General features: G+C 47.7%; 1 protein-coding gene across 1 annotated transcript in view; it reads left to right on the top strand.

Moving 5' to 3' along the window:
• Positions 1-23,064, top strand: part of LOC145339221 (cGMP-dependent 3',5'-cyclic phosphodiesterase-like) — a gene marked incomplete at both ends in the record, with an annotated part of 143,738 nt that overhangs the window by 52,429 nt on the left and 68,245 nt on the right. Inside the window, 2 exons of the mRNA XM_080183617.1 lie at positions 14,042-14,131; positions 15,691-15,782. Coding sequence (XP_080039743.1) covers positions 14,042-14,131; positions 15,691-15,782 — 182 coding nt within the window. The remainder of the gene's footprint in view (positions 1-14,041; positions 14,132-15,690; positions 15,783-23,064) is intronic.

The raw sequence follows: 23,064 nt of genomic DNA, 5'->3' as shown, positions 1-23,064 counted from the left end.
CAGGAGTCCATTGAGTGCACCCCACTCTCCCGTTAGTATTTTGGTCTGAAAGATGGATGGGGTGCTGGTCCAGGTGGTGGGGGGGGCGGGGAGAGAGAACAGCCTGAGAAAATTCCAGGGGGTTAGAAGGAAGTCGAGAAGAGCAATGGTGATAGGTGACCCGATAGGGGTACAAATGACATGAATCCAGGGTGGTTTGTTGCCACCCTGGTGCCAGGGTCAAGAATGCCACTGAATGGGGAAAGGGGAACTGGCAGCTGCCATAGTCCACACTGGTAGCCACGACAGAGGCAGCAAGAGGGATGTGGTCCAGTGGCCTGAATTTAGGGAACTACATGGAACATTAGCAGGCTAGACCTCAAAGATAGTAATCTCCAGATTGTCCTCTGCCCCACACACAGAAACAGGAGAATAAGAGAGATCTGTGCTGGGCTGGGAAGATAACGCAGGAGGGAGGGACTTTGATTTAATTGGATTTGATTTATTATTGTCACATGTATTAACATACGGTGAAAAGTATTGTTTCTTGCTCGCTGTAGAGACAAAACACACCTTTCATAGGGAAGGAAAGGAGAGAGTGCAGAATGTAGTGTTACAGTCATAGCTAGGGTGTAGAGAAAGATCAGCTTAATGCAAGGTAGGTCCATTCAGAAGTCTGACAGCAGCAGGGAAGAAGCTGTTCTTGAGTTGGTTGGTTGGTACATGACCTCAGACTTTTGTATCTTTTTCCCGACGGAAGAAGGTGGAAGAGAGAATGTCCGGGGTGGTGTGGGGTCCTTAATTATGCTGGCTGCTTTTTCAAGGCAGTGGGAAGTGTAGGCAGAGTGGGTGGGTGGGAGGCTGGTTTGTGCGACGGACTGGGCTGAGTGCATGATCCTTTGTAGTTCCTTGCGGCTGTGGGCAGAGCAGGAGCCCATACCAAGCTGCGATACAACCAGAAAGAATGCTTTCTCGATGTACCTGTGTAAGTTGGTGAGAGTCGTAGCTGACATGCCAAATTTCCTCAGTCTGTTGAGAAAGTAGAGTTGTTTGGCTGTGGGGGAGATGATATCTGTACAATTTGGACAGGTTGCACCTGAACAGAGCTGGGAGGGAGTTCCTTCTGAGGGTTTCACTGATGCTTTCGGGGAGGGTTTAGATTAACTGGGAACCAAGAGAAAATATCAGGGAGGAATACCAAAGGACACGCAATACTTGGAGAGACAGATGGCACTAGAATCGGAAATAAGAAGTTATAAGATGGGTTCAGAGTAAAGGAGAAAGTAATATAATTTAACTCAGAGGTACTATGCATGCTCATGAATGCTGAAGGATGGAAGATAGGATTGGGCAGTTACAGACACAGATTGCTAGGCTGAGTTACAATATTGTAACTGGGGCAGAAACCTGGCTCTGGGAAGGGCTGGACTGGGGATTCAATATTTCCTCTACAGATTGTAGAGGAAAGACTGGAAAGGGAGAAAACGAGGAGAGGTGACATTGTTGAGTAAGAAAGAGGAAATTGCAGGGAGGGATCAAAGACAGAAATTATTTGGCTGGAGTTAAGGTTACATCGCTCGATGTGGTGTACAGGTCACCAGCCAATGGAAGGATATGGAGAAACAATGGGGAGAATTTTTCAGATGTTTTGATTGGATTTGATTTATTATTGTCACATGTATTAACATACAGTGAGAAGTATTGTTTCTTGCTCGCTGTAGAGACAAAACATATTGTTCATAGAGAAGGAAAGGAGAGGGTGCAGAATGTAGTGTCACAGTCATAACTAGGGTGTAGAGAAAGATCAACTTAATGCGAGGTAGGTCCATTCAAAAGTCTGATGGCAGCAGGGAAGAAGCTGTTCTTGAGTCAGTGACTTCAGACTTTTGTATTTTTTTTCCTGAAGGAAGAAGGTGACAGAGAGAATGTCCGGGGTGCGTGGGGTCCTTAATTATACTGGCTACTTTGCTGAGGCAGCGGGAAGTGTAGACAGAGTCAATGGATGGGGAGGCTGGTTTGTGTGATGGATTGAGCTACATTCATGACCTTATGTAGTTCCTTGCGGTCTTGGGCAGAGCAGGAGCCATACCAAGCTGTGATACAACCAGAAAGAATGCTTTCTATGGTGCATCTGTAAAAGTTGGTGAGAGTCGTAGCGGACATGCCAAATTTCCTTGGTCTTCTGAGAAAGTAGAGGCATTGGTGGGGCTTTCTTAACTATAGTGTTGGCACTGGGGGGACCAGGACAGCTTGTTGGTGATCTGAACACCTAAAAAGTTGCAGCTCTCGACCTTTTCTACTTTGTCCTCCCCAGGATGTTCCCACCAATGGGATCTCCCAGTCCCACTGATGACAGTCCCCTGCCCGGGTTCTCCAGTGGATGTGGGGCAGCACGGTGGCACAGTGGTTAGCACTGGTGCCTCACAGCACCAGACACCCAGGTTCAATTCCCAGCTTGGGTCACTGTCTGTGCAGAGTTTGCACATTCTGCCCATGTCTGCGGGTGCTCCAGTTTCGTCCCATTCTCCAAAGATGTGCGGGTTTAGGTGGATTGTCCGTGCTAAATTGATGCAGAAATTGCAGAAAGCTAGTATGCAGATACAGCAGGTAATAAGGAAGGCAAAGGGAATGTTGGCATTTATAGCTATAGGAATAGAGTATAAAAGTAAGGAAGTGTTGCTGCTCCTGTACAAAGCATTCGTGAGGCTGCACCTGGAGTATCGTGCACAGTTTCGGTTTCCTTATCTGAGGAAGGATGTGGTGGCACTGGAGGCAGTTTAGAGGAGGTTCAACAGACTGATCCCAGAGATGAGGGCTTTGCCGTACAAAGAGAGATTGAACAGATTAGGTCTATACTCTCTGGACTTTAGAAGAATGAGGGGAGATCAAATCGAGATGTACAAGATGCTGAAGGGGATTGGCAGGGTGGATGCAGAGAGAACGATTTCCCTTGTGGGGCAATCTGGAACAAAAGATCATCATTTTAGGATAAGGGCAGATTTAGAACAAAGATGAGGAGAAGCTACTTCTCCCAAAGGGTGGTGAATCTGTGGAATTCGCTCCCCCAGAGTGCGTTGGATGTTGGGACAGTGAGTAAATTTAAGGAGGGGATAGACAGATTTTGAATTAGTAAAGGGTTGAAGGGAAAACGGGCAGGAAAGTGGAGTTGAGACCAAGATGAGGTAGGCTATAGAATCATAGAATCCCTACAGTGCAGAAGGAGGCCATTTGGCCCATTAAATCTGCACTGACCACTATCCCACCCAGGCCCTATCCCCATAACCTGATGCATTTACCCTAGCTAATCCCCCTGACGTCAAGGAGCCAGTTACCATGGCCAATCAATCTAACCCCCACATCTTTGGAATGTGGGAGGAAAGTGGAGCACCCGGGCGAAACCCACGCAGGCACGGGGAGACTGTGCAGAATCCACACAGGCAGTGACCCAAGTTGAGAATCAAACCCGGGTCCCTGGCGCTGTGAGGCAGCAGTGCTAACCACTGTGCCACCCACGATCGTATTAAATGGTGGAGCAGTTTCCAGGGGCTGAATTTGCGACTCCTGCTCCTGGTTCTGATGTCCTTACAATGACCATGAAACCATTGTCGATTGTTGTAAAAACCCATCTGGTTCACTGATGTCCCTTCAGGGAAGGAAATCTGCCGTCCTTACCCGGTCTGGCTGACATTGACACCAGAGCCACAGCAATGTTCAATGACTGTTCAATGCCCTCAGCGATGACAATGAAAGCCAGCCCAGCCAGCGACACCCACATCCCCATGAATAAGGAAAGATGGATGTTGTCAGCTTGATGGAGCAGAATGTGATGTTTCAGCGGAGAACTCGATATCCGGTCTGAGGGAGATGGTGTAGATCACCTCCTCCCTCTGCTAATAAATCCTTGGCAGCTTCAAAGGATTCCTGCGGTGTCCGGAATACCAGGAAACCCAATCAGGAACAGCAGCCACTCTATGGAATTCACTTGGAGTTTCCTCCATCTCATTTGTCCTTCCTCTCATCAGGGTTCAGCAAGAGGTCAGAGGATTTCCCTTCAATAAATATCAAAGTCTTGATCTTTAAAATTCTCATTCTCATTTCAAATCCCTCCCCTTTTGCCCCTTCATTATCTCTGGAATCTCCTCTAACCTTCTGCGAGGTTTGTGCTCCTCCAGTTCTGACATCTTGCACACCCGGGGTTTTAATCAGTGCCCCGTTTGTGGACATTGTCTCAATTACTGAGGGTCTAAACTCTGAAAAGCCCTCCCTACGTCCCTCTGTCTCTCCAGTTCCTTCAGGATGCCCCCTAACAATTTGAATAGAGTTCTTTGAAAAGGCAACAAAACAAGCAGGGTGGATATTGGGGAACCAGTAGATGTGGTGCATTTGGATTTTCAAAAGGCATTTGATAAAGTTCCACATAAAGGATTACTGCACACAGTCAGAGCTAATGGTGTTGGGGATGATATATTAGCATAGATAGAGGATTGGTTAACTAATGAGGAACAGAGAATTGGGATATGTAAATCATTTTCAGAGTGGGGTGCTGCAGAGATCTACGCCGGGGCCTCAGATATTACCAACTGACATTAATGACTTGGGTGAAAAGGCAGACAATATTCATAGAATCATAGAATCATAGAATCCTACAGTGCAGAAAGAAGCCATTCGGCCCATCGAGTCTGCACCGACCGCAATCCCACCCAGGTCCTACTCCCCTTATCCCTACGCATTTACCCGCTAATCCCTCTAATCTATGCATCTCAGGGCACAAAGGGGCAATTTTAGCATGGCCAACCAATCTAACCCCCACATCTTTGGACTGTGGGAGGAAACCGGTGCACCCAAAGGAAACCCACGCAGACACGAGGAGAATGTGCAAACTCCAAATTTGGCTAACGACCCAAAGATAGGTAGGAAAGGAAGTTATGAGGAAGAGGCAAAGGATCTGCAAAGGGGTACAAATAGATTAAATAAATGGGCAAATATTTGGCAGATGGGTAGTGTGGGAAAACGTGAACTTGTCCACTTTGGCAGAAAGAATAAAACACAGAAGATTATTTACATTTAGAGAGATTGCAGAATGCTGAGATTTGATTTGATTTGATTTATTATTGTCACATGTATTGGGATACAGTGAAAATTATTGTTTCTTGCGTACTATACGGACAAAGCATACTGTTCATAGAGAAGGAAATGAGAGAATGCAGAGTTTAGTGTCACAGTCATAGCTAGGGTGTAGAGAAAGATCAACGTAATGTGAGGTAGGTCCATTCAAAAGCCTGATGGCAGTAGGGAAGAAGCTGTTCTTGAGTCGGTTGGTACGTGACCTCAGACTTTTGTATCCTTTTCCCGAAGGAAGAAGTTGGAAGAGAGAATATCCGGGGTGTGTGGGGTCCTTAATTATGCTGGCTGCTTTGCTGAGGCAGCGGGAAGTGTAGACAGAGTCAATGGATGGGAGGCTGGTTTGCGTGATGGATTGGGCTACATTCATGACCTTTTGTAGTTCCTTGTGGTCTTGGGCAGAGCAGGAGCCCAGACCAAGCTGTGATACAACCAGAAAGAATGTTTTCTATGGTGCATCTGTGAAAGCTGGTGAGAGTTGTAGCTGACATGCCAAATTTCCTTAGTTTTCTGAGAAAGACATCCAGAGGGATCTGGATGTCCTTGTACATGAATCACAAAACGTCAGTGTACAGGTACAGCAAGTGATTAGGAACTCAAATGGAATGTTGGACTTAATTATAAAGTGGATGAAGGATAAAAGCAAGGAATTCTTGCTGCTACTGTATGGGACATCAGTGAGAGCGCATTTACAGTACTGTGTACAGCTTTGGTCTCTTGATTCAAGGAGAGACAGATTTGCATTGGACACAGTTCAGAGAAGGTTCACCAGGCTGATTCCTGGGGTGAAGGGGGTTGTCTTGTGAGGAAAGGTTGAGCAGGTTGGGCCCAGACTCTTTGGAGTTTAGAAGAATGAGAGGGGATCTTATTGAAACATCAGACTCTGAGGGGGCTTCACAGGGTGGATATTGACAGGATGCTTCCCCGTCAGGGGGGGAACCTAGAATTAGGGGGCACAGTTTAAAGTTAAGGGGTCTCCAATTTAAGACGGAGATTGGGAGGAATTTCTTCTCTCAGAGGGTGGTTAGTGTTTGGAATTCTCTCCCCCCAGAGAGCAGTGGGGGCTGCGGGTCACTGAAGATATTCAAGGCCGCATTAGACAGAGTTTTGATTGATGGGGAGGGGTGGTCGAGGGTTACGGGGGAGAGACAGGAAAGTGGAGTTGAGACCACCAGCAGAACAGCCAAGATGGTATTGAACGGTGCAGCAGGTTTGAGGGGCCGAATGGCCTCCTCCTGCTCCTATTTCTCATGATCTTATGATTAAAACTGAAGTGCGTAGAAATTTCTTCTTGCAAGAGGGTGGTGAATCTCTGGAATTCTCTGTCCCAGAGGGTGCTGGAGGCTGGGGCGTTAGAAGTACATAAAATGGAGGTAGATAAAATATTTGATAGATTGAAGAATAGCGGGCCATTGGTACAGAAAAGGAGCTCAGTTTTAACATTTATTTATTAGTGTTACAAGTTGGCTTACATTAACACTGCAATGAAGCTACTGTGAAAATCCCCATCCGCCACGCTCCAGTGCCTGAGAGAGAATTTGGCATGGCCAGTGCACCTTGATTTGATTTATTATTATCACACGTGTTAACGCGCAGTGAAAGGTATTGTTTCTTGCGCGCTGTACAGACAAAGCATACCATTCATAGAGAAGGAAAGGAGTGGGTGCAGAATGTAGTGTTCCAGTCATAGCATGTCTTTCGGACTGTGGGAGGAAACCCACACAGACACAGGGGGGGGGGAATGCGCAGACTCCACGCAGACAATGACCTAAGCTGGGAATCGAACCCGGGTCCCTGGCGCTGTGAGGCAGCAGCGCTAACCACTGTGCCACGATCCCAGCAGAGAGCGGCCGTGATCCTACTGAATGGTGGGGCAGGCTGGAAGGGCCCGGTGGTCGACTCCTACTTCTATTCTTCTGTAAAGTTCCTTCGCCAAGATTTGGTCACCTGTACCTCTGTGACTCGGTGTTTGACTTTGTCTGATAACTGCTGCTGCGTAGGTCCCAGTGAAGGGGCTACGGAAATGCAGTTGTTGCCGGACGTGAAATAAGATGGGAAATGTAGAATGAGAATTTGGCTCAAACTCTGCGTCTGCCACAGAGATTTGGACTCGGTGAGCTGAGGATGCTGGGATTCAGCTGGAATTTTCCAACCTGGGATTGCTGGTTTATTCAGGAAGAAACTTGGACTAAAATGGTGCCTTATAAGAAACATAAAAACATAGAAGATAGGATCATGTGGAGGCCATTCAGCCCTTTGATCCTGCTCCACTATTTGTGACTGATTGTCCAACTCAATAGCCTAATCCTGCTTTCTCCCCATAACCATTGATCCCATTCGCCCCAACTGCTATATCCAGCCGCCTCTGGAATACATTCAATGTTTTGGCATCAACTACTTCCTGTGGGAATGAATTCCACAGGCTCACCGCTCTTTGGGTGAAAAATATCTCCTCATCTCCGTCCTAAATGGTCTACCCTGAATCCCCAGACTGTGACCCCTGGTTCTGGACTCCCTCCACCGTGGGGAATGTTCTCCCTGTCTAGTCCTGTTAGAATTTTATAAGTCTCTATGAGATCTCCCCTCATTCGTCTGAACTCCAGCGCAAACAATCCTAACCCAGTCAATCTCTCCTCAGACATCATACGTAAGAACTCAAAACACTTTACAGCCAATGAACAGCTCAAGATGTACTCACTGCTTCGATAGTGGGCAGCCAATGGTGCAATGATATTGTCACGGGACGAATAATCCAGAGACCCTAGGGTAAACTGTGGGGTTCGAATCCCACCATGGCAGATGGTGGAATTTGAATTTAATAAATATCTGGAATTAAGAACCTATTGGTAATTATGAAACCATTATCGAGTGTTGGAAAAACCCACCTGGTTCACTAATATCCTTTAGGGAAGGAAATCTGCCGTCCTTACCCGGTCTGGCTGACCCGCGACTCCAGAACCACAGCAATGTGGGTGACTCTTAAATGCCCCTCTGGAATGTGGGAGCCAGACACTGAGTTCAAGGGCAGTTAGGGATGGGCAATAAATGCTGACCCAGCCAGCGATGCCCATGTCCCATGAACAAATAAAAAAGTGTAGGAATGTAGAACTATGGACCCAGGGCAGGGACGTGGGATTGGGAACATAACTGATAGGAACATAGAATGGGCAGTGGATTGAGTTTGTTGCATTATTCAATTTGTTGGATTAAGGGTTAGTGAGTAAATGAATTTAAGGTACAGATTGTCCATTCAATGATGGAACAGGTCTCAAGGGGCTGAATGGCCTCATCTTGTTTCTATGCTCCAATGATATAGAGCCCCAATCCCCTGGACTGAGCCTTGTTCCCATCGCCTTTCCTTCAATCATCTCTTGAAGTTGTTGTTAAGGGTTGACATGTTATCAGCCTCAGTCAGTAACCCCCCTAATGAACCCCGACAGCTGACAAGAGGATGAAGAAAAGGTTCCTCTTCCTCCCTGCCCAAAACCCCTTACGTTTCTCCTGTTATCTGTGTCTGCACGCTCTCGATTTATCCATGCTTTCATGGGATGTGAGCATTAGCACTGAAACCGGAATTTATTACTCATCTCTAATTGTCCTTGAGAAGGTGGTAGCGAGTCGCTGCTATGATCTGCCTGCCGCAGTGCCTGTACTGTCAGTGTAACTGCTCTGCTTCTGGCTCTCTGTTCTTTATCATTTCAAACACATCTTTCACTCACCTCCAAATCACCTCTTCTCCCCACAGGAGAAGCAGACATTTTCTTAAGTCTTCTTTCATATTTGTGTTTTCTCATAGTCAGAATCTCAGTGAATCTGTAACTGGGGATCTGACAGAGAGACTCCCCCTTTAACAGGGGTCCCTGACAGAGAGACGCCCCCTTTAACAGGGGTCACTGAGGGAGAGACTCCCTCTTTAACAGGGGTCCCTGAGGGAGAGACTCCCTCTTTAACAGGGGTCCCTGACAGAGAGACTCCCCCTTTAACAGGGGTCTCTGATATAGAGACTCCCTCTTTAACAGGGGTCCCTGATGGAGAGACTCCCCCTTTAACAGGGGTCCCTGACGGAGAGAGTCCCCCTTTAACAGGGGTCCCTGATGGAGAGACTCCCCCTTTAACAGGGGTCCCTGACGGAGAGAGTCCCCCTTTAACAGGGGTCCCTGATGGAGAGACTCCCCCTTTAACAGGGGTCCCTGACGGAGAGACTCCCCCTTTAACAGGGGTCCCTGACGGAGAGACTCCCCCTTTAACAGGGGTCCCTGACGGAGAGACTCCCCCTTTAACAGGGGTCCCTGATGGAGAGATTCCCTCTTTGACTGGGGTCCCTACAGAGGGTCTTTCTTTTTGGAAAGCCTTTCCCTGAAGGTGACCCTAGCCTGTATCTGATGCCTTGCCCCACGCTGCTGCTCCGAGAGTTATGCTTGTGTTCCTCAGCACCATTTCTGACATCTTGCTAATTTAGTTGCTGTGTTGTAATTAGTTTTGTTCGATGCTGTGACTGGTCTGAGTCGTGTTCTGTTGGTGATAGTCCCCTGACACAGGGGCCGCATTCTGCACCAATCCACATCTGAGTGAAAATAACACACTGGCATCAATCAATGGAGTGGTTAAGAAAGGTCATTGGATCAGCGTGTGCCGGACACATTCCGGGATTAAAACTTGTCACAGCTACTGAAGGAATCGCTTCTCCTTCTGATTCATCACTGAGGGATACAACCTGCGTTTATATAGCATCTTTATCATCCTGAAACATTTCACAGCAGGAATTACCAGACAGGATTCAGACACTGAAGTGTGAGATGATGCATTTTGTAACAGGAACACGGAGAGACAATGTGAAATAAGGGATAAAATACAAAAAAGAGTGCAGGGGGCAGAGGGAGCTGGGTGTGTGTGTGTGTGCATTAAAGGTGGCAGGACAGGTGGAGAGAGCAGTGAATAACTGGAGTCCCTACAGTATCCTGTCCTATAACCAGATCCTAATCCACTCACTGTGTGAATCTGTCTCCACCGCACTCTCAGACAGTACATTCCAGATCCTAACCACTCGCTGTGTGAATCTGTCTCCACCACACTCTCGGACAGTACATTCCAGATCCCAACCACTCGCTGTGTGAATCTGTCTCCACCACACTCTCAGGATCTGGTTAGGATTTGGAATGTACTGTCTGAGAGCGTGGTGGAGACAGATTCACACAGCGAGTGGTTGGGATCTGGAATGTACTGTCTGAGAGTGTGGGGGAGACAGATTCACACAGCGAGTGGTTAGGATCTGGAATGTACTGTCTGAGAGTGTGGTGGAGACGGATTGAATTGAGGCTTTGAAAAGAGGGTTAGACAGTTTTCTGAAAAGGAAGAATGCGCAGGGTTGCGGAGAGAAGGCAGGCGAATGGCGCTAGGTGAATTGCTCATTTGAAGAGCCTGTGCAGACACAATGGGGCTGAATGACCTCCTGCTCTGTAACAATTCTGTGATGGGGATATATGAAGAGATAATCAAAATCTTGGTGATAAAGGGAGATTTTGATCCCTGTTTTAAAGGAGGGGAGAGAGGTGGAGTGGAGCTGCACCCATCCAGGCAAGTGGGAGTATTCCATCACACTCCTGACTTGCGCCTTGTAGATGGTGGACAGGCTTTGGGGAGTCAGGAGATGAGTTACTCACCACAGTATTCCCAGCCTCTGACCTGCTCTTGTAGCTACTGTGTTAATGTGGTGAGTCCAGTTGAGTTTCTGGTCAATGGTGACCCCAATGATGTTGACAGTGGGGGATTCAGTGATGGTTACACCATTGAATGTTAAGGGGTGATGGTTAGAGGATCTCTTTATTGGTGGTGGTCAGTGCCTGGCATTTGTGTGGCATGAATGTTATTTGTCAGCCCAAGGCTGGATATTGTCCAGATCTTGTTGCATTTGGAGATGGGCTGCTTCAGAGGGGTCGCGAATGGTGCTGAACATTGTTCAATCATCGGTGAACATCCCCACTAACGATGGAAGGAATGTCATTGATGAAGCAGCTGAGGATGGTTGGGACTCGGAGGAACGAGCTGCAGTAAGACTGTGTGCCTGTAATGAAATTGTTATTCCAAGCTTGGATGACTTGTATCCAAGTTAGATTTCCATTTGTCAATGGAATTTAAACACACCGGACACTATTTACAAATTTAGAACCACAGACTATAACAGGAAACACAGTTTTACTAATAAACTGGTTAACTACATGTGGGGCAATTAGTAGAATGAGAAAATTTGAACTCAGGGAGGGACTGGGCACATTCCGGGATTGTGAGTTGGTCGGACTTCAGCTGGGAATTATACTGCGGGATAGAAAAACTAGATGGGCGAAAGGCCTGTTGATTGGTGCTATTCTGGTTATTTGGCTGTTGTTTTGAAAATTCCAAGTATTAAGTATGATTGAAACGGCACAGGAACAGCGCAGGAGGAGGCCATTCAGTCCATCGGGCTTGTCCTGGCCCTTTGACAGTGATATCCAGTTAGTCCCACTCTCCCCACTCTTTCCCCCATAGCCCTGTAACACTTTCATTTTGAGCGGGGTGAAGAATCGCAGGGGAAACCGAAACTAAAGAGACCCCACTTCACAATCAGAGATCTCCTATTCAAAATGGAGATCAGATCAATTTCTTCTTGGGCTTTAGAATTGTCTCCCCTGCCCGCTACCCCCGGAAAGCCCCCCACTGCGCACCATCCCCCGCCTATCCAGAGAGCAGGGGGGCTGCAGGTGGTGGAATATATTTAAGACTGAGTTAGACAGAGTTTTGATCGACAGGGGTGGGGTTCGAGAGTTATGGGGAACAGACAGGAAAGTGGAGAGAGGCCACAATCAGGTCAGTCATGATGTTATGTATAGCAGAGCAGAATTGAAGGGCTGAGCGGCCTTCTACATAGAACACTACAGCACAAACAGGCCCTTCGGCCCACGAGTTGCGCCGATCACATCCATATCTACCAGGCCATAGAACTATCTGTAACTCCCAATCCCATTAAATCCCATGTACTCATCCAGAAGTCTTTTAAAAGACCCCAGCGAGTTCGCCTCTACCACCACCGACGGCAGCCGATTCCACTCACTCACCACCCTCTGAGTGAAAAACTTACCCCTGACATCTCCTCTGTACCTGCTCCCCAGCACCTTAAACCTGTGTCCTCTCGTAGCGACCATTTCAGCCCTGGGAAATAGCCTCCGAGAATCCACCCTATCTATATCTCTCAACATTTTATAAACCTCTATCAGGTCACCTCTCAACCTTCGTCTCTCCAGGGAGAAGAGTCCCAGCTCCCTCAACCTATCCTCATAAGGCATGCCTCCCAGTCCAGGCAACATCCTTGTAAAAGGATCCTGTTCCGATTTATTCTGTTCCTTCAATGTCTTTGCATTTTACTTACTTTATTTATTTCCCTTTGAGAAGTTGCTGTTGAATCCACAGTTCATTCAGAAAGTATATTCCAAACTATAATCGCAGATACAGAAGATTCTCTCCACAGCTCTTGGCTGATACGTTTAGTGGACATTCTGAGCTGATGTGGCGAGTGTTACACACCTCCTGCATTGAGGATCATCCAGTCACATAGCAAGTGTTTGTATCTTTACAATCACTGCAGCTCCAAAAAATACAACCAATAGAAGCTCAGCATTTCCTCTACGGAGCTGACTCAATCCCAAAGACAAAACTCAACTATCCCCTCGCTCTCCAATGTAGACAGAGCTTTACTCTGTATCTAACCCTGTGCTGTACCTGTCCTGGGAGTGTTTGATGGGGACAGTGTAGACAGAGCTTTACTCTGTATCTAACCCCGTGCTGTACCTGTCCTGGGAGTGTTTGATGGGGACAGTGTAGAGGGAGCTTTACTCTGTATCTAACCCCGTGCTGTACCTGTCCTGGGAGTGTTTGATGGGGGACAATGTAGAGGGAGCTTTACTCTGTATCTAACCCCGTGCTGTTCCTGTTCTGGGAGTGTTTGATGGGGGACAGTGTAGAGGGAGCTTTACTCTGTATCTAACCCCGTGCTGTACCTGTCCTGGGAGTGTTTGATGGGGGGGACAGTGTAGAGGGAGCTTTACTCTGTATCTAACCCCGTGCTGTACCTGTCCTGGGAGTGTTTGATGGAGGACAATGTAGAGGGAGCTTTACTCTGTATCTAACCCCGTGCTGTACCTGTTCTGGGAGTGTTTGATGGGGGACAGTATAGAGGGAGCTTTAGTCTGTATCTAACCCCGTGCTGTACCTGTCCTGGGAGTGTTTGATGGGGGGACAGTGTAGAGGGAGCTTTACTCTGTATCTAACCCCGTGCTGTACCTGTCCTGGGAGTGTTTGATGGGGACAGTGTAGAGGGAGCTTTACTCTGTATCTAACCCCGTGCTGTACCTGTCCTGGGAGTGTTTGATGGGGGACAATGTCGAGGGAGCTTTACTCTGTATCTAACCCCGTGCTGTACCTGTCCTGGGAGTGTTTGATGGGGGACAGTGTAGATGGAGCTTTACTCTGTATCTAACCCCGTGCTGTACCTGTCCTGGGAGTGTTTGATGGGGGACAATGTAGAGGGAGCTTTACTCTGTATGTAACCCGGTGCTGTACCTGCCCTGGGAGTGTTTGATGGGGACAGTGTAGAGGGAGCTTTACTCTGTATCTAACACCGTGCTGTACTTGTCCTGGGAGTGTTTGATGTGGACAGTGTAGAGAGAGCTTTACTCTGTCTCTAACCCTGTGCTGTACCTGTCCTGGGAGTGTTTGATGGGGACAGCGTAGAGAGAGCTTTACTCTGTCTCTAACCCTGTGCTGTACCTGTCCTGGGAGTGTTTGATGGGGACAGCGTAGAGAGAGCTTTACTGTGTATCTAACCAGGATTTATATTGGGTGAATTGCACACCCCTTTTCTCTGCTGTGAACTCAATGTGAAATACTAATTGATTTTATTTGGCCTTTACAGAATGCTCTGCTGGATCTTGCTTCTGTTATTGATACACTCTCGCTGCGAGCTGTCATCAGTGATGTTCTAGCCACAATCATTCCCAATGTGGTAGGTACCAGTCTTTGAGAAATCTTACTCATCACTCTCCCTCTGACATATTCACACTGTTTTCCAACTCCAGCTGCGTATCTGTTTACATCCAAAGAATGGAAATGAATCAAATCTCTGACCTCTCCTCTTGCCCTCTGCTGCCAGTTTCCTGCACACTGCCCACCTTCCCCCGCGAGGCTGTGGCCAATGGTATGGTACCGATGGCACAGGGTCACCAGGACATCTGTGCGGGAAAATGTTCAAACCTGCAACCTGGATGTTTTTGGTTTGCCCAGAGCCCAGAAACTGCAAACATTATTCCATCCCTTGGAGGCTGTTTGTGAGTTACATGCAGGGTAAATCTCCCCTTACGCTGCCCTCGAACACTGCCCCAGCTATATAGACCGTAATGCACTGTGTCTAACCCCGTGCTGTCCCTGTCCTGGGAGTGTTTGATGGGGGACAGTGTAGAGGGAGCTTTACTCTGTATCTAACCCTGTGCTGTACCTGTCCTGGGAGTGTTTGATGGGGACAGTGTAGAGGGAGCTTTACTCTGTATCTAACCCCGTGCTGTCCCTGTCCTGGGAGTGTTTGATGGGGACAGTGTAGAGGGAGCTTTACTCTGTATCTAACCCCGTGCTGTACCTGTCCTGGGAGTGTTTGATGGGGACAGTGTAGAGGGAGCTTTACTCTGTATCTAACCCCGTGCTGTACCTGTCCTGGGAGTGTTTGATGGGGACAGTGTAGAGGGAGCTTTACTCTGTATCTAACCCCGTGCTGTCCCTGTCCTGGGAGTCTTTGATGGGGACAGTGTAGTGGGAGCTTTACTCTGTATCTAACCCTGTGCTGTACCTGTCCTGGGAGAGTTTGATGGGGGACAGTGTAGAGGGAGCTTTACTCTGTGTCTAACCCCGTGCTGTAGCTGTCCTGGGAGAGTTTGATGGGGAGAGAGTGTAGAGGGAGCTTTACTCTGTGTCTAACCATGTTACTATAAATCATAGGATGTTGCAGTGCAGAATGAGGCCATTCAGCCCATCAAGTCCGCACAGACCACAATTCCATCCTGGCCCTATCTCCATAAGCCATGCATTTACCCTGCCACCCAGTCCCCCCTGACACTAAGGGGCAATTTAACATGGCCAATCCCTTACCCGTACGTCTTTTGGACTGTGGGACGAAACCAGAGCACCCGGAGGAAACCCACGCAGACATGGGGAGAATATGCAAACTCCACACAGACAGTGACCCGAATCGAGCCCGGGACCCTGGCCCTGTGAGGCAGCCGTGCTAACCACTGTGACGCCCATAAAGTCAGCGAATATGATGACATTTCCCTTCTGGTTGAAGTGTGAAAGGGCGATGGAATTGGAAATCATTTTCAATGGGCAATTGAATAAATGACTGAGATGGAAATGTTTGCAGACTGAAGCGGAAAAAGAGGAAGTGGAACTCATTTCAAAAAGTTGGCCCAGATGGGCTGAATGGCCTCCGTTTCTGCTGTATAATTCCATGATGCAATTGTCCTGATGTTGGTGTAAGTTTGGTGATGCCTTCTCTGCCTCTTCCCATTCTGGCAGGAGAACATCTTCATCTATCTACTGGAAGTCAGCTCCAACAAGATGCTGTGCGACAACCCTCCACACGAGATGTCCAAGGAGGGGAGGCTGAGGTGCGTTGTGGGATCTGCCAGGCGACTTCGGGAATGTGTCATAGGAATGGGGAAAGGGGCAGGAATGTGGGAAATGGAATTCAGTGCGGAGAAGTGTGAGGCATTGCATGGCAAAGGAATGCCCAGTGGTGGGATACTGAGCAATGTGGAGGAGGAGAGGGACCTTAGTGTCCATGCCCACAGACCCATTGCTGAACAGCTAAACAAGGTGGTTAAGAAGCCATATAGGATATTCCAAGATTGGTGGCATAGTAGAAGGGAAGAAGGTTATCTTGGATTGCAGTGGGATCTTGTTCAATTGGGCCAGTGGGCTGACAAGTGGCAGATGGACTTTAATTTAGATAAATGCAAGGTTTGGTAGATTGAACCAGGGCAGGACTTACTCAGTTAATGGTAGGGCATTAGGGAGAGTTACAGAACAAAGAGATCGAGGCGTACATGTTCATAGTTCCTAGAAAGTGGAGTCACAGGTGGACAGAGTGGTGAAGAAGGCATTCAGCATGGTTGGTTTCATTGGTCAGAACATTGAATACAGGAGTTGGGACGTCTTGTTGAAGTTGTACAAGACATTGGTAAGGCCACACTTGGAATACTGTGTGCAATTCTGGCCACCCTATTATAGAAAGGATATTATCAAACTGGAAAGAATGCAGAAGAGATTTAGTAGGATGCCACTGGGACTTGATGGATTGAGTTATAAGGAGAGGCTGGATAGATTGGGACTTTTTTCTCTAGAGCGGAGGAAGCTTAGGAGGTGATCTTATAGAGATCTATAAAATAATGAGGGGCATAGATCAGCTAGATAGTCAATATCTTTTCCCAAAGGTAGGGGAGTCTAAAAGTAGAGGGCATAGGTTTAAGGTGAGAGGGGAGAGATACAAAAGTGTCCAGAGGGGCAATTTTTTCACACAGAGGGTGGTGAGAGTCTGGAACAGGCTGCCAGAGGTAGTAATTGAGGTGGGTACAAATTTGTTTTTTAAAAAGCATTCAGACAGTTACATGGGTAAGATGGGTATAGAGGGATATGGGCCAAATGCAGGCAATTGGGACTAGCTCAGGGGTTTTAAAAAAAGGATAGTATGAACAAGTTGGGACAAAGGGCTTGTTTCCACGCTGAAAACCTCTATGATTCTATGAGGATACTTTCTGATATTGTCCCACACCCAAGGTATCAGCCAGGAACTGCAGGCTAGAACTATCAGACTAGAAGTGTGGAAACACTAGTTAGACTACAGTTAGAGTACTGCGTAGAGTTCTGGTCACCACATTACTGCAATCTCACTAGGGAAGGTACAGATCCCAATAGAACATGTCAAGGGCTGGGATTTCTATGGCCAATACAGCAGGTCAGAGGCTGGTATTCCTGTGGCGAGTAACTCATCTCCTGATTCCCCAAAGCCTGTCTGGCATCTACAAGGCACAGGTCAGGAGTGTGATGGAATACTCCCCACTTGCCTGGATGGGTGCGGCTCCCAACAACACTCAAGAACCTCAACACCATCCAGGACAAAGCAGCCCCACTTGATTGGCACCCCATCCGCAAACATTCAATGTAAGTAGTCTCACAACATCAGGTTAATGTCCAATTTGATAGCACGAGCTTTCGGAGCGCTGCTCCTTCACAAAAGATGGTCATTCAATTTGAATTCCACCAGCGGAAGTGGAACTGATCCACTTCAGATCAGCCATGATCTTATTGAATGGCGCGGCAGGCTCGAAGGGCTAGATGGCCGACTCCTGCTCCTATTTCTTATGTTCTTACGTTATGTTCTTAGCAGAAAAGAGCAGACATTTCGAGTCCAGACAAACTCAACGTCTGCTCTTTTCTCTCCTTAGGGAAGCTGCCAGACCTGCTGAGATTTTCCAGCATTTTCTCTTTTGATGGCCAGATGTGAGCTTGTTGCTTCCAGCCACACTGCAGTAACCAGGACTCTGAGCATAGTTCAGTGCAATGTGGAAAGATTTGATGGGTAGAAGAGATTAAATTCTTACTTTTAATTAAAAGCAACCTGCTCTTTGTGATATATATCTCCCCTGGCTGTCTGAAGGGGAGCTGCGTGTCATAAAATTAATAAAATCTCTTAGGCCTTTGTATCAGAGGTCGGCAAGGTGGAAATATTTTAACCTTGATCTGTGACAGGCTGAATAACACTATCCGAGGCAGCAGTCAGTGTAATCCTGCCGCCAACATCCATCACACCCTGGGGCCACTGCTAACACCCCCACCCCTCTCTCCTGCATCCATCAAACCTTACCCAGCGTCTCGGGAATGTCTGCCTCTCTCTGAACACAATACTTCCCTTTTCTGTGGGAAGGCGCAATTAAATTGTAGCCTCAGGCTTTCGTTCCTTATCACCGACCACAAACCATGTGCTGTTCAGATCTTAAGAGTGCCCTTCTTGTCACCCCGTCTGTGATCTGTGTTATAAATATATACCCTTCCAGTGAAACGTCATTAGGAACACATCGCTGGTCAGATGTTCTGGTTGCTTGTGAGTCAGTGGGCAGCACTCCCGCAGCTCACAGTTGGAAGGTTGTTGCTTAGAAGGTCATAAAATCTCTACAGTGCCACTCGGCCCATCGAGTCTGCGCAGACCACAATCCCACCCAGGCCCTATTCCCGTAACCCCACATATTAACCCTCCTGACACTAGTGGGCAATTTACCATGGCCAACGCACCACCTTCGGACTGTGGGAGGAAACCGGAGCACCCAAGAGGAAACCCGTGCAGACATGGGGAGAATGTGCAAACTCCACACAGGTGGTGACTGGGTCCCTGGCGCTGTGAGGCAGCGGTGCTAATCACTGTGCCACAGTGCTGCCCCAGTCCAGACACTTAAGCCTATGATCCGGCCTGACACTCGATTGTCGTACCGAGGGAGTGCTGCAGTGTCAACGGCGTCCTTTGGGTGAGATTTTTAACCTCCAAACCTGTCTCTGTATCTAACCCCGTGCTGTACCTGTTCTGGGAGTGTTTGATGGGGGGACAGTGTAGAGGGAGCTTTACTCTGTATCTAACCCTGTGCTGTACCTGTCCTGGGAGTGTTTGATGAGGGACAGTGTAGAGGGAGCTTTACTCTGTATCTAACCCCGTGCTGTACCTGTCCTGGGAGTGTTTGATGGGGACAGTGTAGAGGGAGCTTTACTCTGTATCTAACCCCGTGCTGTACCTGTCCTGGGAGTGTGTGATGGGGGACAGTGTAGAGGGAGCTTTACTCTGTATCTAACCCCGTGCTGTACCTGTCCTGGGAGTGTTTGATGAGGGACAGTGTAGAGGGAGCTTTACTCTGTATCTAACCCCGTGCTGTACCTGTCCTGGGAGTGTGTGATGGGGGACAGTGTAGAGGGAGCTTTACTCTGTATCTAACCCCGTGCTGTACCTGTCCTGGGAGTGTTTGATGGGGGACAGTGTAGAGGGAGCTTTACTCTGTATCTAACCCCGTGCTGTACCTGTCCTGGGACTGTTTGATGGGGACAGTGTAGAGGGAGCTTTACTCTGTATCTAACCCCGTGCTGTACCTGTCCTGGGAGTGTGTGATGGGGGACAGTGTAGAGGGAGCTTTACTCTGTATCTAACCCCGTGCTGTACCTGTCCTGGGAGTGTTTGATGAGGGACAGTGTAGAGGGAGCTTTACTCTGTATCTAACCCCGTGCTGTACCTGTCCTGGGAGTGTGTGATGGGGGACAGTGTAGAGGGAGCTTTACTCTGTATCTAACCCCGTGCTGTACCTGTCCTGGGAGTGTTTGATGGGGGACAGTGTAGAGGGAGCTTTACTCTGTATCTAACCCCGTGCTGTACCTGTCCTGGGACTGTTTGATGGGGGGCAGTGTAGAGGGAGCTTTACTCTGTATCTAACCCTGTGCTGTACCTGTCCTGGGAGTGTTTGATGGGGGACAGTGTAGAGTGAGCTTTACTCTGTGTCTAACCACATTACTATAAATCATAGGATGTTGCAGTGCAGAAGGAGGCCATTCAGCCCATTGAGTCTGCACAGACCACAATCCCATCTTGGCCCTATCTCCATAAGCCATGCATTTACCCCACTATCCAGTCCCCCTGACTCTAAGGGGCAATTTAGCATGGCCAGTCCCTTACCTGCATGTCTTTCAGACTGTGGGAGGAAACTGGAGCGCCCGGAGGAAACCCACGCAGACATGGGGAGAATGTGCAAACTCCACACAGACAATGACCCAAATCAAGCCCGGGTCCCTGGCCCTGTGAGGCAGCCGTGCTAACCACTGTGATGCCCATAAAGAGTGTCAAAAGCCCCATCTGATGTTGGAGTGTGAGAATGGTGCATAGGCTGTGCTAAATTCTCCCTCAGTGTACCCAAACAGGTGCCGGAATGTGGCGATTTTCACAGTGACTTCATTGCAGTGTTAATGTAAGCCTTTTTGTGACTAATAATTAAACTTTTAACTTGAATTGCCCCTTGAGAAGGTGGTGGTGAGCTGCCTTCTTGAACCCATTGTCCGTGTGGTGTAGACACACCCACAGTGCTGTTAGGGAGGGAATTGACCCAGCGACAATGAAGTAAGGGTGGTGTGTGACTTGGGGGGGCACTTACACCCACAACCTCACATATTTACTCTGATAATCCCCCTGACGCTAAGGGGCAATTTTAGCATGGCCAATCCACCTAACTGCGCATCTTTGGACTGTGGGAGGAAACTGGAGCTCCTGGAGGAAACCCACGCAGACACGGGGAGAACATGCAGACTCCACACAGACAGTGGCCCGAGCCGGGAATCGAACCCGGGTCCCTGGCGCTGTGTGGGAGGCGGTGATGTTCCCATGGTTTCTGCTGCCTTTGTCCTTCGAGATGGTAGAGGTCATGGGTTTGGAAGGTGCTGCCTAAGGAGGCTTGGTGAGTTGCTGCAGTGGATGGTACACACTGTTTGTTGCTACTGTGAGCTGATAACAATGGTATAAAAGCTAAATTAACTCATAACCTTTGAACTATAAATGGTATGCAAATATTTGCAATTTAATGGATGCTCTTACAGCTATAGACAGATTATTGCACTCAGATACTTTGCTATGCAAATTACGTGCCATTTGCAATATTAATCGGACCCATTCTCTGCTTTATTCTATAACTTTCCCTCTCATGATCTGCGGCAATCTTTTAATTAACCCTTTCTTTACTGTTACTGATGCTGATTTGCAGGGGGATCCCACCCAGCTGCCCCCAAGGACCTTGGCCAGCCACTGGGAGTCATAGAAACAAGGAGGAGGTGTAGGCCATTCGGCCGTTCGAGCCTGCTCCACTGTCCATTTTGACCATCATGAGAAGCCTCACGATACTGGGTTAAAGTCCAACTGATTGGACTGAAGGAGCAGCGCTCCAAAAGCTCGTGATTCCAAATAAACCTGTCGGACTTTAACCTGGTGTTGTGAGACTGCTTACAGTGCCCACCCCAGTCCGACACCAGCATCTCCACATCATTTTGATCATGGCTGATCATCGGATTCAATATCCTGATCCCCCCAGCCTCCCTTCCCCCCCCTCCCCATATCCCTTGATCCCTTTAGCCCCAAGAGCTATATCTAATTCCTTGAAATCAGACAACGTTTTGGCCTCAACTACTTTCTGTGGGAGTGAATTCCACACATTCACCACCCTCTGGGTGAAGAAATTTCTCCTCACCTCAGTTCGAAACAGTTTATCCCTTATCCTCACACAATGGCCCCTAGTTCTGGACTCCTCCCATCATTGGGAGCATTCTTTCTCAATCTACCCTGTTAGAATTTTATAAGTTTCTGTGAGATCTATGGTGGGTAAGTTGTTGGAAGGTATTTTGAGAGACAGGATTTACAGGCATTTAGAGATACCAGGACTGACTAGGGACAGTCAGCATGGTTTTATAAGTGGCAAATCATGTCTCACAAATTTAATTGAGTTTTTTGAAGGAGTAACCAAGAAGGTAGATGAGGGTAGTGCAGTTGATGTTGTCTACATGGACTTAGCAAAGCCTTTGACAAGGTACCACATGGTAAGTTGTTGCATAAGGTTAAATCTCATGGGATCCAGGGTGCGGTATCTAAATGGATACAAAATTGGCTTCTTGACAGAAGCCACAGGGTGCTTGCAGAGAGTTGTTTTTCAAACTGGAGGCCCGTGACCAGCGGTGTGTCTCAGAGACAAGTGCTGGCCCCACTGTTATTAATGATTTGGATGAGAATATAGGAGGCATGGTTAGTAAGTTTGCAGATGACACTAAGGTTGGTGGCATAGTGGACAGTGAAGAAAGTTATCTCCAATTGCAACAGGATCTTGATCAATTGGGCCAGTGGGCTGACGAATGGCAGATGGAGTTTAATTTAGACAAATGCAAGGTGATGCATTTTGATAGATTGAACCAGGGCAGGACTTACTCAGTTAATGGTAGGGCGTTGGGGAGAGTTACAGAACAAGAGATCTAGGGGTACATGTTCATAGCTCCTTGAAAGTGGAATCACAGGTGGACAGAGTGGTGAAGAAGGCATTCGGCAAGCTTGGTTTCATCGATCAGAACATTGAATACAGGAGTTGGGATGTCTCGTTGAAGTTGTACAAGACATTGGGAAGGCCACACTTGGAATACTGTGTACAGTTCTGGTCACCCTATTATAGAAAGGATATTATTAAACTAGAAAGAGTGCAGAAAAGATTTACTAGGATGCTACCGGGACTTGGCGGTTTGAGTTATAAGGAGAAGCTGAATAGACTGGGATATTTTTTCTCTGGAGCGTAGGAGGCTGAGGAGTGACCTTATAGAGGTCTATAAAATAATGAGGGGCACAGATCAGCCAGATAGTCAATATCTTTTCCCAAAGGTAGGGGAGTCTAAAACTAGAGGGCATAGGTTTAAGGTGAGAGGGGACAGATATCAAAGTGTCCAGAGGGGCAATTTTTTCACACAGAGGGTGCTGAGTGTCTGGAACAAGCTGCCAGAGGCAGTAGTAGAGGCGGGTACAATTTTGTCTTTTAAAAAGCATTTAGACAGTTACATGGGTAAGATGGGTATAGAGGGATATGGGCCAAATATGGGCAATTGGGACTAGTTTAGGGGTTTAAAAAAAAAGTGGCATGGACAAATTGGGCCAAAGGGCCTGTTTCCATGCTGTAAACCTCTATGATTCTATCCCCTCTCAGTCTTCTAAACTCCAGTGAATATAATCCTAAATGACTTAGTCTCTCCTCATATGACAGACCTGCCATCCCAGGAATCAGCCTGGTAAACCTTTGCTCTACTCCCTCTATAGCAAGGACATCCTTCTTCAGATAAGGACACCAA

This window comes from Carcharhinus amblyrhynchos, unplaced genomic scaffold (genome assembly GCF_965287045.1).
Source record: "Carcharhinus amblyrhynchos unplaced genomic scaffold, sCarAmb.v2.hapA chromosome_349, whole genome shotgun sequence".
NCBI lineage: Eukaryota > Metazoa > Chordata > Chondrichthyes > Carcharhiniformes > Carcharhinidae > Carcharhinus > Carcharhinus amblyrhynchos.
Note: the sequence above shows the minus strand (reverse complement) of the source record. Positions and strands in the feature narration are given on the sequence as shown.